General features: G+C 42.5%; 1 protein-coding gene across 1 annotated transcript in view; it reads right to left on the reverse strand.

Annotated features, from left to right (window-relative positions):
- The window catches only part of NRP2 (neuropilin 2), a 123,974-nt gene that overhangs the window by 66,866 nt on the left and 42,405 nt on the right, over positions 1-14,703 (reverse strand). The window contains exons 7-8 of the mRNA XM_042463439.1: positions 3,212-3,356; positions 336-685 (exon numbers count right to left, since the gene is read on the reverse strand). Of these exons, the coding sequence (XP_042319373.1) occupies positions 336-685; positions 3,212-3,356 (495 nt within the window). The remainder of the gene's footprint in view (positions 1-335; positions 686-3,211; positions 3,357-14,703) is intronic.

A 14,703-nucleotide genomic window follows, 5' to 3' on the forward strand; every position in this document is an offset into this window, starting at 1 on the left:
CAAATAGAAGAGATTCCTGTTCACACACTTAACCAGTACTGTTATCTAATCAGACACACTGCAAACAGTATAGGATGCAACTCATTACTATTCAAGAAGAGCAGTGAGGGTGGTGTATGATACTCAAGGAAATACTGTGATTTACACAAAGATTGTGAGCTAGTGGGATTATTCCTGAAAACATATATTTTTACTGAAATGTGTCCAGCCATAGTAAAATTTCCCCACGAAGAAAGAAACAGATTTTCGGGGAAATACACAAGCAGGAAACAAATGAAAGCATCAGTGAAAAGCAATTTCATATTCCCTGCTGCATTCCTGTGGAGACTTCCTACCTTAGCTTGTATTGTTTTGGGGTCCTGTATATATTCCCAGTCTTTGCCATTCATGCTGTAGGCCACTTTAAACTTCTTCACGAAAGCACGGGCCTCTGCCACATTGATGCTGTCCCCACCTCGGGCCCCTTGGACAATCACTCCTTTTACATTCTTAGGGACTCCCAGGTCCACCTGCAGCCACTCCTCTCCAGGCTGTGCTTGAGGGATGCGTGGGAACCATCCAGAGCGGCTGCTGACCAGGCGCGCAACACTGGGAACCCAGTGGTATTCTCTGGTAGAGGAAGCCGAGATCTGGGAGTCTGGGATGAGGCCCGAGAGCATCCCAAGCATGTTTGAGCAGGGTGAATCTGCGTGAAAAGTGGAGGATGGGAGAAAAAGAAATGAGTATAACACAAAAAACCCAGATTTATGATGTAAGTAACAGAACAGCACAGGAGGAGTAACATCCCACTGCGACTAACTGCTAGGTACTGAAATGTCAAAACACTTAAACCAGCTGTGCTTTGCGTTATAACAGTCATCACAGGCTGCAGGGGCCCCTCAGTGGACGTTCAGAACATCCTCACTATTGCAATCTTTGTCCAAATTGCTCTCCACTTCCATTACTTCCAGCTAGCCTTGTCTTCCCAGCCCTCAAATCTCTCAAGTCAGTAGAAAAACAGCACATCCAGTCACAGCATCTTGGCTGGTACTCCAGTTCTCTTGAAAAAACAAATATCAGTTAAGTCCATTCAAATGAGAGATAAACCATAAGTGGAGACCATAATATTAAACAATGCAAACAAGGGCTTGGCTCATATGGTCTTTTTATGTGGCAATAAAATATCACTGGAGCCACAACTAATGCGAGTATGTGTGTATATTTGGGGAGGGGTATAAGGAGAGAAGCTGGCCTACAAATATTCCAGCAAATCAGGGAACTGAGTTATGGGCATGTCGCAGAACATTCAGGGAAAGTTTTTTGTGAGTTTTTCAGGTATGCAGCTGTGTTCTAGAAGAGTTTATTCCTTACATCTTGCCTACACCTGTGCCTGGCATCTCTGAAAATGCCAGCCACAGATGCAGGTGAAATGTCAGGAATAAACTTTTCTAGAACATGACCACATAGCCCGAAAAACCCACAAAAAACTACGGATGCCATCTGTGAAAGCCTTCGACATCACATTCTGTGAAAGATTTCAAAACATGGGTTGAGCTAAGAAATGCTGAATTGCAGTCTTGGTACCTCAGAAGTCTCATTGGCATATCAAAGGAAGCAACTTACGGTGACCTTAAAAATCACCAGTGTATATCCAAATGGTGCATGAGCCAGGGCTTCTTGGTATATGCATGCACATTGTTTGATTCCCCATCAGTTGATAACTGCTGCATCCAAGTATTGATTTTCATATGAAGAAACAATAATTTTTAAGAATCCCCCCCCCCCCCAAATTGCTTGGCACAAGCCAGTAGCATTGATAACAGACAAGATAACCAGTTGGGTCATCCCTTTTGTTAGCCACCAACTATGCCAATCCCATGATTGGAGCAGCATAATACGGCACTTTCCCATCCATCCTCATTGCCTCTCCTTTGTGAGTTTATTTTATATATCCCACTGTGAGTCATTAAGCACAGAGAAACTAAGTGACAAATGTGAATGTGTGAAGAAGTGCTGAGTAAAACAGTAAAACATGCAGAATATTCTCTTTCCCTCTTTTCAGAAGCTGGTGGTCCTTGGTACACATGCGTCTCTTTCAATGTCACTGTTGGATGGTGCCATATTTTAAAACATGGGGGAATTTCAGCTTTTATCTGTACCTGCTTTAATTTTTCAAATCAAGTCTCAGCATTGGGGGAGGGGGAGATAGAAATAAAATATCAACCCCCACCCCCACTTAGGTCAGGTAGGAAGAAGAAAAACATCATTCCTTACCCTGAAGGTACTTCTAGCATCGTCCACCTGACTCAGATGGACTATATACCATAATCTGGATAATATTGATGTGATATGGAGCAATGGCTAAGAGCCACACTTAGCAATGTGGGCTTTGTCTGGGCTATCAAGACCTCCTTCAATAACTTAGCCGAAATATCTCTGAACTGTTAGTCTGAAGTGTCTCAAGGTCAAAGTAAATATGAGATTTGTAAATGCATTTTACAAATAAGTATGCGCTTTGAAAAATGAAAACAGCCACTGGGGAGATACTGTTGTTGTTAGTGATAATTCTAAGTTCTGTACCAGGTACTGTATAAATGGAGACTTTCCTCTCAAGACAAAGATCAGCTTCAGAGGGACTATCTTCATTAGGATTTCAGTGGGGAAGTAAAAAGTTAATTCCCTATACTGTTTACTGCAATTCAGATCACAATGAATCTGGGAGAAAGGACCAAGAAAGCACCTCCTTATTCCCTCAGAGGACACAACTTCAGCACAGCCATAATTTGAGAGGAAGGTGGTGGTGGTGGGCAAGCACTTGTCAGCAGCCTGGTCTCATTTCTGTCTGAATTTATATCCATTGAGAACGGCAGGTGCTGGGACTATAACCTCCATCAGCCTTAGCCAGCATAGGCATTGGTGAGGGATGATGCGAGTTGTAGTACAAAATCTGGAGGGCTGCATGTTCCCTATTCAGAGGAAACTTCTTGGTAGACTGAATGTAGATTACCTTTGGATAAGACAATGTTTAGGTGCCTCCACATTTAGAATTCTATACTGCTCTAAAATAAGCCAGCAACATTATCCTTAGTGCACTATAGCTGCCTCTGCACAGGAGGTTCCTCTGTTGCAGTTGTGGAGGTAGCTAAGCTATCTTCCACATTTATATGTAGAGTCAAAGGCTGGTGGGAGTCTCTTATTCTACTTTATATTGCAGCACCTTAAAAATGAATACCTGTGATCCGACAGCCATAGAGCTCCAGTCGCAGAGCAATCCCACTATGCCAAACTTGGGGGCGAATTCGCACAAATCTAGTCAACACTGGAGCATGGATTTTGTTCAGAACTACCTCTGAAGCATCAGTATTAGCCTGAAATACCTGGAAAAGAAAGAAGGCGGGAAGGAGAATGAGAGGGTGTCAGTATAGCTTTATAATTTCTTTATCCAAATATAAAGGGATGGAATGAAAAAGAGGAGAGATGGGAATGGGAGGAGTAGAGAAAAGCAGAGAAGATCATGGACTGCCAACTTTTTAATTAGCTTCTCCTCCTATGCCTATTCAGATATTTTCATGACATGGAAACCTTCACCTCCCAATTTCTTCTTATCCAGCTACTGCTGAAGGCAGTGAGCATCCTGAATGGATTTGTTTTCCTGGCCGGTTGACAACATGAAGGAGGAGTCTTATGAACACAGTTTTTCCCCCTACTCTGTTCTGCCAGATATTTAAATGCAATCTCAGACAAATCAATTAAATAAAAAGAGCTTCTAGTTTGGGATGGACAATTCTGAAACTCCTTGGCATAATTCCCAGGAGTGCAAGATGCTCAAAACACTCCTAAAATCTAGAGCCCACTTGCCTGAAATAGAGCATACAAGCAAAAATTAGCAGTATTATTTGAACTACTGACTTTACGCATTTGTGCTTCGGTTTCAATATTTACAAAGTGGGCGTATTAATGATTATTCTCTTTTGTAAACCTTGCCAATGAAGATTCAAATTGCCCTGTTAATAATTAAGGAATTATTGCTGCTATTGGAATGCTTTGGTTTCTGCCATGTAAATAACCCTCTCTCTAAAACAGAGGCATGCCAGTCACTTCCCTTCCATCCACACTCACTTTCATACATGCGTGCATACACAGACACACTCTAAAATAAAAACATTTTTTAACAAGACCTTAATTTGGTGTAACGTATGTTGTAGCATTATTCAAACAAACTCCTGTCTTACCAGATGGTCATAATCAATAATTACCATATGGACCATCTTCTCCCACCCTCTTCCTTTCACTACTTTAGTAGCTTGGGTAAGTGTCAGCAAATTTTGTTCCAGGCTTTGTCTTCTATGTGGAACAAGAGGAAAAGACAAAGAGTGCCTAGAAAGAAACAAAGCCCCATTTCTACCCTAGGGAACTTGAGAAGTTGCTTTTGAGATATGTTCTTTACATGCCAGGAGACTGGGGGCCTTGTGACCTAAACTACCATAGGTTTTCCAAACCAGAAAATTCAGTTTTCATTTGATTTTCCCTTAGTATGGTTAACTTAGTGCTGAGATCTTCACTGAATTTGCATCTGGCTTCCTGTGTATCTCGTTCAGTGCTGGATTAAGTAGAGCTGAATCTAACTAACATTGACTGCAAAGGGGAAAAAAGTTAAACCACTTAATCTTAGAGTCCTGGGATTCAAGACAAGGCATTGTTTGAAGATCCAATGGCATTTCCCTCATATTTCAGGAGAACCAGCATTAAAGGGATAATACAGATGTTTCCTGGGTTTGAAACAATTAACTTTTAGTCATCTTGGGGCAGAAAGAGTTTGCCAGAGTCCATGTATCACAAGTGCAGTGTCCTCTATAAGAACCTACTCTCCACAAGAATGCACGAGATGGCCATTCCCCAGCATGAAGCGTGGGAAGCAAAGCACTGATGCAAACCATGAAAAGTCACAGCATGCTAACAGAATGTTTGTGAGCCTTTGGGCAAAAGGCATTCATAGGCCTTGCTAGTCTCATGCTGCTCCTGGACATTTTAAAGCAAGGCTGGTAAGAATATGTGGTCTTCCTTTCTGGTGTTGTTCAACTCTAGTTAGCACCAGCCCAGCCAATGGTAAGGGACAATGGGAGCAGGAGTTCATCAACATCCCTAGTTCTGTTATGAAGGGAAGACACTGCCCTCAAGGGTGTACAAAGTACATTCCTTTTGCACTGCATAAACATTGCCAGTCCTTTTTAAAAAACAATTTGCACATACCCAGACTTGGCTTCCTTGATTTGATCACCTGCAATATTTTTGTTCCCCTTGATCTATTCTATTCTCTATCAATTAATAAAATGTGTGTAGGAGGGGGCAATGGCCATCATGAACGGGAGGTGTTTTGTGCAGTTTTATTTTTCATTTATTGCTGTAACTGGCACTCACAGAGATAAAAATAATAACAGCCTTATGCACAGATATTGGCAGAAGTAGGGGCTGATTTCAGACCTCTCAATGGTACCTGGGCCCTATGCTTGACTGAAACTGCTGCTGACATTGGTCATGCACAAGAGATCAAAAGGAATTATTACAATAGAGAGAGTGTGCTAAAAATGGGGAGATTCTGGGAGAGGTAGTCCAAAAAATGAGCCTTCCAAATCTTGGAGAAGAGATAATTCTAGCATGTAAAGGAGAGTACAAAATATATTAACAGATGTTTGGATGATTCTGCAGCTGGGTTGGGATTTCGGATGTTCTTCTATTCAGATGAATAGTTTGTTATTATTTATTATCTTATAATTAGTGTGGGGGAGCAACAATTTGTGTGAGAAACATTTAGCTCTCCAGATATTTGGCCTACTTCTTCTGCAGAGAGCCAGTGCAGTGCAGTGGTCGGAGTGTGGGACTATAAGACAGAGGATTAGGGTCTGAATCCCTTCTTGGCCACAGAAACACATTGGATGATCTTAGGTAAGTAACACTCTCTCAGTCTAAGAAGGAGGCAAATGAAAGCCCTTTCTGAACAAATCTTCCCAAGAAAACCTCATGATAGGGTTTGCCTTAGGGTTGCCATAAGTCAGAAATGGCTTGAATGCATACAACACTATCAACAACCTCTGCAGTGCCTTCCTTGCTAAGGCTGGTGGGAGTTGTATGCCAAAACCTCCCAAGGATCAAAAATTCCTTGCTCTGACTTAGAAGGTGAACACAATTATCTTGCGAGTCCAGTAGATCAACTCCAAGAGATTGTGACTACAGCTGAAGAATTCCTCAGACTTTGTATAGTGGTGAGGTTCTTGCCTTTAAGAGAGTGAAGTCAAGTGTGAGCGTAGCAAGGAAGACTTTGCAAATCTGTGTTGATAATTGTGATTTGGAGTAGATTTAATGTGGAACAGAAATGCTTATCCAGAGAATATAGATCACGCTGGTAACGTTTAGAAACACAGCATGGTTGATGTGATTTTAATATCCTACTTTATCCCAGCAGAACCCACCCACCCCCATTCCCTGATCCTTTCCCTTGTTCAGCAGCCACCAAATACCCTCTTCCAGCAGGAGGCCTGGAAGTATCAGTATCTGCTGAGACTGGCCTTCTTGTGCACCAATAACTGAGAATACATGCGGGAGGATATATTTCGACACTGCAGTAAAGCCAGCAGCTTTGTGTCAGCTCACAAAGCTGATCTGCAGCATGTCATCTAAGAACCTAAGACCAAAGAGACCAATCTGGTCCTCCTCATGCCTCCCTTATTCCAATTTCCCTCCTAATCTGTTTTTGCTGCTTTCTCAACTTCTGCTACAACCTCTTCCTTCTCCAAACTCCAATCTAGGTGTCTCTGAAATTTATTTATATTTTCTCTTCCAGCCACCTACTCCTCTGAATTGTTCCATATGGCCATCACTCCCTGTTTCCTTAGTCTGCACACACTTGTTTTCTTTCAAAGCTTTATTTGCCGTATGAAGGGGGGGGGCATTGTTTATCTCCAGCGGTGTGCAGTGTGCCAATAACTTTGGCAAGTCTTGTTTACACTCTAACAAGAGCTGGTGGAAAGAGGGAGTAGGGTGGGTTATGGCTGTACATCTTTATCAATCCTTTCTCCAGGGCCAATAAACAGCCCTGAGATACAACTCTCCTTTCAAAGAGAAGAAAAAAAGTGTTAATAACCTTACTGGTGCAACACCACTTCAGGCTACATTCATTCATTAGATACCCCATGATTCAGCCAGGTGCCTAATTCCAAACAGATGGGCAAAGCCTAAAGGTTTCTGGATTCTTCTTGGCCAGGCCTTACCTTCAGAAAATTGCAGGATTTAGGTTCTGTGTAACTTGTAATAACAATCAGACAGAGCTCTCCTGGACAGATTGTGCCATTTCAAAGGCCAGGGAGCAACTGTTGTTAGCCTGGGCTTCACCCTTTCCTGAGCAATAATTGTCTCCCAGCTATTGTACACAGACAAGAGTGATACAGAGCACCATGTCCAAACTAAATTACTTGTAGTATTTCTTCCAAGGGCTTTAAATGGTAACAATATTATCTCTTAAATTCTATACAGCTTCAGTGTCTTTGTTGCTCTTCTTAACAATGCTTTTTTGTCATGAACTGTTGCCACTAAAAGCCCCCAAGATGCTGTCTTGATCAAATTCCCTAAGTTTGTTTCCAAAGTTCAAAATATAAATGGCTTCACGTTATCACTCTCCTTAATATTTAGCCTGTCCAGCTAAGAACACTTCCCAGCTGAAAGGATGTGTGTGTGTGTGTGTGTGTGTGTGTGTGCGTGTGTGTGTGTGCGCGCGCACATCTTTTCAGGCTTGGGGCATTATCAATTCAGGGCAGCTGACACCTATCCTACATGCCATGAAGGATCTGTGTCAAGCCCTGTGCCAATAGATTTTAGTCCAACTGGTCTAACGGTGACAAGGTGCACAAGTGGAGAGTTACTGCTATCATCAAGAACAAAAAGAAAGTTTGACAATGGCTAATTTTCTTACCACTGCAAAATTTGTCTGTCCCACCACAATGCCCTCTTCTACTGATGGGAGTCTTAACTTCATTTGCAGCAGTGAACTCTACTTGCTGGTACACTCCTACCCACTCCTCAACTCCTCCCCCATTCTAGTTTGGTAAAAACTCAAACTTGCTACCTTGATGTAAAGGCAAGAGCAACTGAGTTATGTGCATATTCTGAAACAAACTGACTCACCTTGCAGTTCCTGGACTAACGAATACAGTAGAAAATAACTAGTTTACCATATAGATTTCATACCTCTCTAAATTCAGTAATTGGGTTCAACCTTAAAACTGTTCTGTGCAAGTTGCGTGCCTGCATCCATGCCCAGCTGCTGCCATGACCACCTTAAAAAGATGGGTCCAAATTATTTTCAGACCAACATGATGTAATAATGGGTGCCAACCATTCCAGGGATGTCATATGGGGGAGGGAGAGAAAATACAGTGGTGCCTCGGGTTACGAAATTAATTCGTTCCGCGGCCGCTTTCGTAACCCAAAAAGCCTTCGTAAGCCGAATTGCCATAGGCGCTAATGGGGAAAAGCCGCGTTTCGTGCGAAAAAGCCGAAAAAAGCACCAAAAATTTTCTTCATATCCCGAAAAAACATTCGTAACCCGGAACAATGATTTCCTATGGGATTTTTTCGTATCTCGAAAATTTCGTAACCTGGTTACAGTGGTGCCTCGGGATACGAAATGATCGCGTTACGAAATTTCCGGGATACGAAAAAGTCGGATTGGCAAAAACTGTTTCGGGTTACGAAATATTTTTCGGGTTACGAAATTCATTTCGGCGCGAAATTCAAATGCTGCTATAGGCTTTCCAGTGCTAACGGAGTATTTCGGGTTACGAAATTTTCGGGTTACGAAAGGAATGGCGGAACGAATTAATTTCGTATCCCGAGGCACCACTGTATTTCGTATCCCGAGGTACCACTGTATGGTTGCATAAGCAGCCACCTAATTTCCATGCAAGGTTCATCATAGCCTGGCATATTGGCATGTTACATCACTCCCAGAGGCATTTTCAGCCCCTTTAAAATAAGTGTGGTGGCAGTCGTCCTTTTGAGCAGCATCTGTTATCATTTTTTTTTTTAAACCATCTTACAAAACTAGACTTATTCAGGAATGTAAAAAAGCACCACTGGCTGTGCTGGCTGTGGGGTTTTAGGAGCTGTAGTCCAAAATCCCGATTCTCCCAAATTCTGCTCCATTTATATCATGGTGCACAGCAGGGACAGCTGGTACCTCCCTTGCATGTGCTAACCTGCTTCTGGATTTTAGGTCAAACTTTAACAGAGCTGTCCAAGGTGCTGGACCTATTTTGGGGAAAGGGATAATGTTTTTAACATTTGGATTAGAACCCAAAGTGGACTCACTGGCCCACTTATGTGGAAACCCCCAGCAACCACTGATACAAAGGACATATGCACTTATCATCTGCCTCTAGCTGGTTGGAGTCAGCATTTCTGAACAACAACAAAGCAACTCATTCCTGCTCTACAGGATGTGGTACCCCAAACTGAGAATCCATACATAATCTAATATTCACAGGCATAGTACTCAGTGCATTCAGGACATCGGTACCATTTTATGTTTCTTCAGACTGACCTCCAAAATCAAAACATGTTTGAAAAGCTCAGAGTTTGCTTCCTCCTTCTGTAATCCTTGAATCTGATCTATTTCCTGAGAGTCTGAATAACCTCCAGGTTTTACTGAAAATAAATGCACAAAAAAGCAGCTTCCCAAGGCATAAAGGACATCACTGAGCTACTATACTGAAGGAAAACATAAAAAGTTCTGAGTTCCCAGAAAGCAGCTTTTTGTCATTGTCTTCACATAACATTACTGAACTTCACACTCTTGCACAGATTTGATCTATTTCATCCCATACTATCTCAGATACTTACAGTGGTGCATAGGCACTTGCTTAGTGGTACCGTAGCATAACAGCATTCAGTGCAGTTATGCTGGCCGCATGACCACTGGAGCCATCCTCGGATGACACTGGCTCTTAAGCTTAGTAATGGAAACGAGCACCCCCCCCTACAGTTGGTTATGACTAGACATTCATGTCAAGGGGTTCTGACAGGGACTACCTTTCCCTTTACTACCCTAAGGTACAAAAAAATCTTAACAACACTCATGCTCAATTCTGGTCCATGTGCTTTTTGGAAAGGTGTGGTTTCTCCTTCAGTCCAAGGGCCAAACTGAAATTCAGAGGAAGTCTTGAGAATAACACCCTAGTAGAGGGCAGGGTCAAAGAAAAACATGTGGGATCAAAAATATCCACAGATTTCAGCTTAACATTCTTACTGCCAGCAATTCAGTTAAGAAAGGCACTTTGGTTTCTTTTAGAATGAAGAAAAAGCTGCACAAAACCACACTTTTGGGAAACCACAAAGGGATGGCATAACGGGAAAGAGTTGCTGGGGGAACCCTGGTGTTGGACTGGGAGACGAGGAGGATCGGATTTGGCTCCAGAGCCTGAGATTCTTTGTAGTTGCTGTAGTGCAAAGGTGGGCAAAAATGTAGCCCATGGAATCCCCACCAATTTCCCAAAGCTTCCAAACTCCATAAAATATATATTTTTTACAATACTGGTGGGATTTTCAGCAATTTTTGCCTTTAAATCACTCTGAAAGCTCTTCCAAATGCATGAAAACATGAAAATACTCTCAACCGCACCCCAATCTCCTAAACTACCTCCAAATGCCAACATTTTCTTCAGAGATATGCCTTCACTTCCTGTTGCCATCTTGAGAAAGACTGCAGAGGAAAAATTGAGGCATTTGGGGCTTGTTGGGCCAGAGGGGACTGTGGAAGGGGACTGGGCCCTGGCCTCCATCCAGTTAACCACCTCTACTCTAGTGGCTCACTCCTGGTTAAACTACTCATGAGCCACATGAAACTTGCAAATGGTTCACATATGACTTCTAGAGAGTTTACAATGCTACATACAGCAAGCCTGCTCAGCTTGTAAGAGGTAAGGCATGCCTACTCAACTTATCACAACACAAGTCAAAGCAAGACACCAGCCATATACTGTCAGCCTGTTAGGACCTGATCAACTTCAGTGTGCTTCTGGCCAATGCAGCCAAGTTTATGGAGCCCCTGGTAGCATGGTAAGGACCATTGTGTCCAACAGAGAAAGATCCTTTGTCATTCTGTGTCTTCTCTCTCAGAATACATAGGCCTATGTTGATGTCATGCATAAGATCTCCTATTGAACTGACTGGACATTTTTGTATAATGTGTAGCCCCTGCATTCAGTTAAAAGCCACGGAATTAAAGTTGCACTGGTATGTAAACAGATGCATGATGCTGGTTGATGCATATCCTCCCTCCCTACCCTGAAACAGCATCCTTTGGATATACATTCATCTATGCACAATCAGTCATGCATTTGGTTGCCCATGTTGTTGAGCAATTTTGCCACTGATTGCAAGCATTGCATAGTACTATCGATGTGTGACTCCACAAGTGGAGGTTTATGCTACAGAACTCTGGTCACTGTGATCAAGGAAAGTGCTGGGGAAGGGAAGGAGGTGGGCACACAACAGAGAACCCTTGCCTTCAGGTTTGAGGGTTTGGCTTTGGGAGGATCAAAAGGAACAGAGTCTAGAAACTGAAAAAGGAGTGTACAAACAGCACGCACACATGTATATTCATTCCACATCAGCCTAAACAGAGGAATGTGTGCAAAGTTGGCTGGTCAAAGGAGTAACACTTATTTATTTATTTTGATATTATATAATACATAAAATCAAGCATGTTGGCATATTAATGACTTTCCATTTTCTTTTTCCATCCAACGAAAAGCCATTTTTGACTGCAACTGTACCGAAGATGCTACCCAGCTCTCACCTCACCCCATGCATACACTTAACATTTACCTCTTGTTTTAGGCTACAGGCAGAAATGTTATTGATAATCAATAAAACCCGACTTACATAATTAATTTGCTTTTAAGACACTGAAGGACTGTGGAGACATGAGGCGGCTCAGTGATGTGAATGTACCCCTCCCCTCTTCCTTCCCATCCCCTCCAATTCTCCTCAAGTGTAAATCAAACTCATGCTGCTCTTCATGTTAAAATGTTCCCTTGTCAGCGCAGCCCTTTTTTTAAAAAGTTGCATTAGTTCCAGTGGATGTGGGAACTCTGCCAGCTGCAGTGTCAGAAGCGAAAGCCAAGGAAAAGAAGGAGGGAGGGAGAAAAGCGCATTACATCCAAGAGGCAGCTTATGATCCCAAAGACCCTTCACCTTTATTTATTTTTAGTCCTGGTTTTTGTTGCCAAGAGTTTTTTAAGGACGTTAAAGGGAGAGAGAAGGGGATGGAGGGAATGGGAATCCAGAAGAAACTTCTCTCCCTCTGTGCGTGCCTAGGTCTGTCTCCCTGGACCTCTCAGATTTAGCGTTGGATTACATTATCCCCATGGAGACAGGCAACCCAAACAGGATTAGGGGTTCATGACTCTGGGTGAAGGAGAAAAGGGAGAGGAGCCTTTCTGACAGAGAGAAAGGATTTCAAATGGGGAGCAGCAGAATTTTAGGCACACAGAAGGGAAGACAAGCAAGGAATAGTACTGATCAGGCCTTGGAAAAGTTACTTTTTTGGACTGCAACTCCCAGAATCTCCCCACTAGCCTTGCCGGCTGGAGAACTCTGGGAGAGGTGGACCAAAACAAGGAACAGTTCCAAACAACAGTTGTTGAACAAATTTGTATGTGATATTTGGATGCTGAATGTGCATTCCATATGTGAGATTGACTCATATATAAAATGAACTCATTAGCTGTCAAATAAGGGTCTTGAGTGTGACATCTGAACAGGCCTTTATCCACTACAATAGACATTCAAGATCCTAGAGTAAATGTCCATCCCCAGCCAGTATGGTCAGGGATGATGGGCTATGTAGTCCTCCCAATGCAGACCCAGCATTGTGAAATCTATACTAGGACTATTAAACTATGCACATAAAATAGAATCCCCCCCCCCGCTTGCAACTACACTTGTCCCTCCCTTTTTGCAGACATGGAGTCTGAAGTTTTGCTCCTTTGTGGATAGTAAGCGGGTTGGGACAAAATGGCATGTGCGAGCTTTTGTTCCTTCATTTGACATAGATGTTATAAAACTCACAGAGAGGGGAGGGAAGAGGAGAGAAGAAGAGACAATATTAGGATCATATAGTCTATGTCTTGTCTTCAGGTGGTATCAGAGGAAAGGTGTGTGGACTTTGTAAATGCTCAAGTAGCTTCTGACCTTGGAAATGTCATCCTAGTTCTTTGTGTGCTGCACAGCCTTGTACAGTTAAATATTAATTTGCACAGAAATTGTTTTAAACCTGTGAAAGGAATATTGTAAAGGCTGAGCATCCGTAATGTGAAAATCCAGGATGCAAAATATTCTAAAATCTCAACCTTTTGAGCACTGACCCGACACCCCAGGGAAAATTCCATACTTGATCTCATGCTGTGGATGATGAAGTACTTACATATAAAATGACATAGGGCAGCAACAGTGGTGGCAATAAGCTCCAGACACCAGGTGTACATTCTTTGGGCTCCCCCATTTTCAGAGAGCTCACTAGTCAGCTGCTTCTACTTTTGAGGTAGCAGCTGTGGTGCTGCTGCTCATTTATTTGCAAGGTGGAAATGGGTGACTGGTGGGCTCCACAAAGGCCAGGAAGCCTGAAGAATGTTTGCCGGGTGGTTGGGGCTTTTTGCTGTCTGTTGCTGCTCTGGAGCACTTCTTCACTAGGTTGCACCAGGTCTCCTGTGATTATTTTCCTGAATATTACCACAGTTGGTTAAATCCAATATTTAATATTGTTGAAAATGTGGTGTAAAGATTTTATGTTTACATCTGAGTCCCATCTCCATATCTTATTATGTATATGCAAATATTCCAAAATCCCCCCCCCCAAAAAAAATCAGAAACACTTCTGGTTCCAAGCATTCTGGATAAGGAATACTCAAACTGTGTGTGTATCTATATCTATATACACTATCTTACCACCAGCCAGCACCACCTCAAATTAAACCCTAACATTTTAACCTTTTGAGGTGCAAGATGAATAACTTGAATGGCTCCCCCTTCTTTCTCTGTCTGATAGACATCTATGAGATGGGCCACTAAACTCTTTTGCAACAACTATCAGAAAGTTGAACTAGACCAAGTCCCATCTCTATACTGGCTGGCCTCAATTCCCTTCTCCTTTTTTTAGCTCTTTGCGGTGGTCCAGCTAAAGATCCTTGTTATCGTTTGCTCCACCAGATACCTGTTAAGTAAAGATGGTGCCCTAATATAGGTAAAAAGTTGAGTTTTGTTGATATATATGGAAAACCTGTGGTTTGTTTGTTTTAGTGTACATGAACACCTCACTTCTCAAAGCCAGCAGGTGATAAGCCCTCAGCAGAGTCTGAAAAAAAGTTATTGTTTTTGGGCTACAACTTCCAGATTCTGTAAGGCAGGTTGGAGAACTCTGAAAACCTGTACTCCAATAAAGTAACATGTCCAGGCTGTGGCCCTCATAGGCTGGAAGTTAGACTGAAGCAAAACATTTCTAATCTGGAGTGGAAGGAAAGATTTTTCTAAGTTTGGAGAGACTCATCTCCTTACGTACCACTGTTCCCCTTGCTCCAGTATGGACTTCTTAGAAAGTAAAAGTCTATTCAATACATGCTGCCAGGTTCACTTCCACAGAGCCAGAAGCTAGGAATGTGGGGCAGAGATTTTCCC

The sequence above is a fragment of the Sceloporus undulatus genome, chromosome 1 (genome assembly GCF_019175285.1).
Source record: "Sceloporus undulatus isolate JIND9_A2432 ecotype Alabama chromosome 1, SceUnd_v1.1, whole genome shotgun sequence".
In the NCBI taxonomy this organism is placed as follows: domain Eukaryota; kingdom Metazoa; phylum Chordata; class Lepidosauria; order Squamata; family Phrynosomatidae; genus Sceloporus; species Sceloporus undulatus.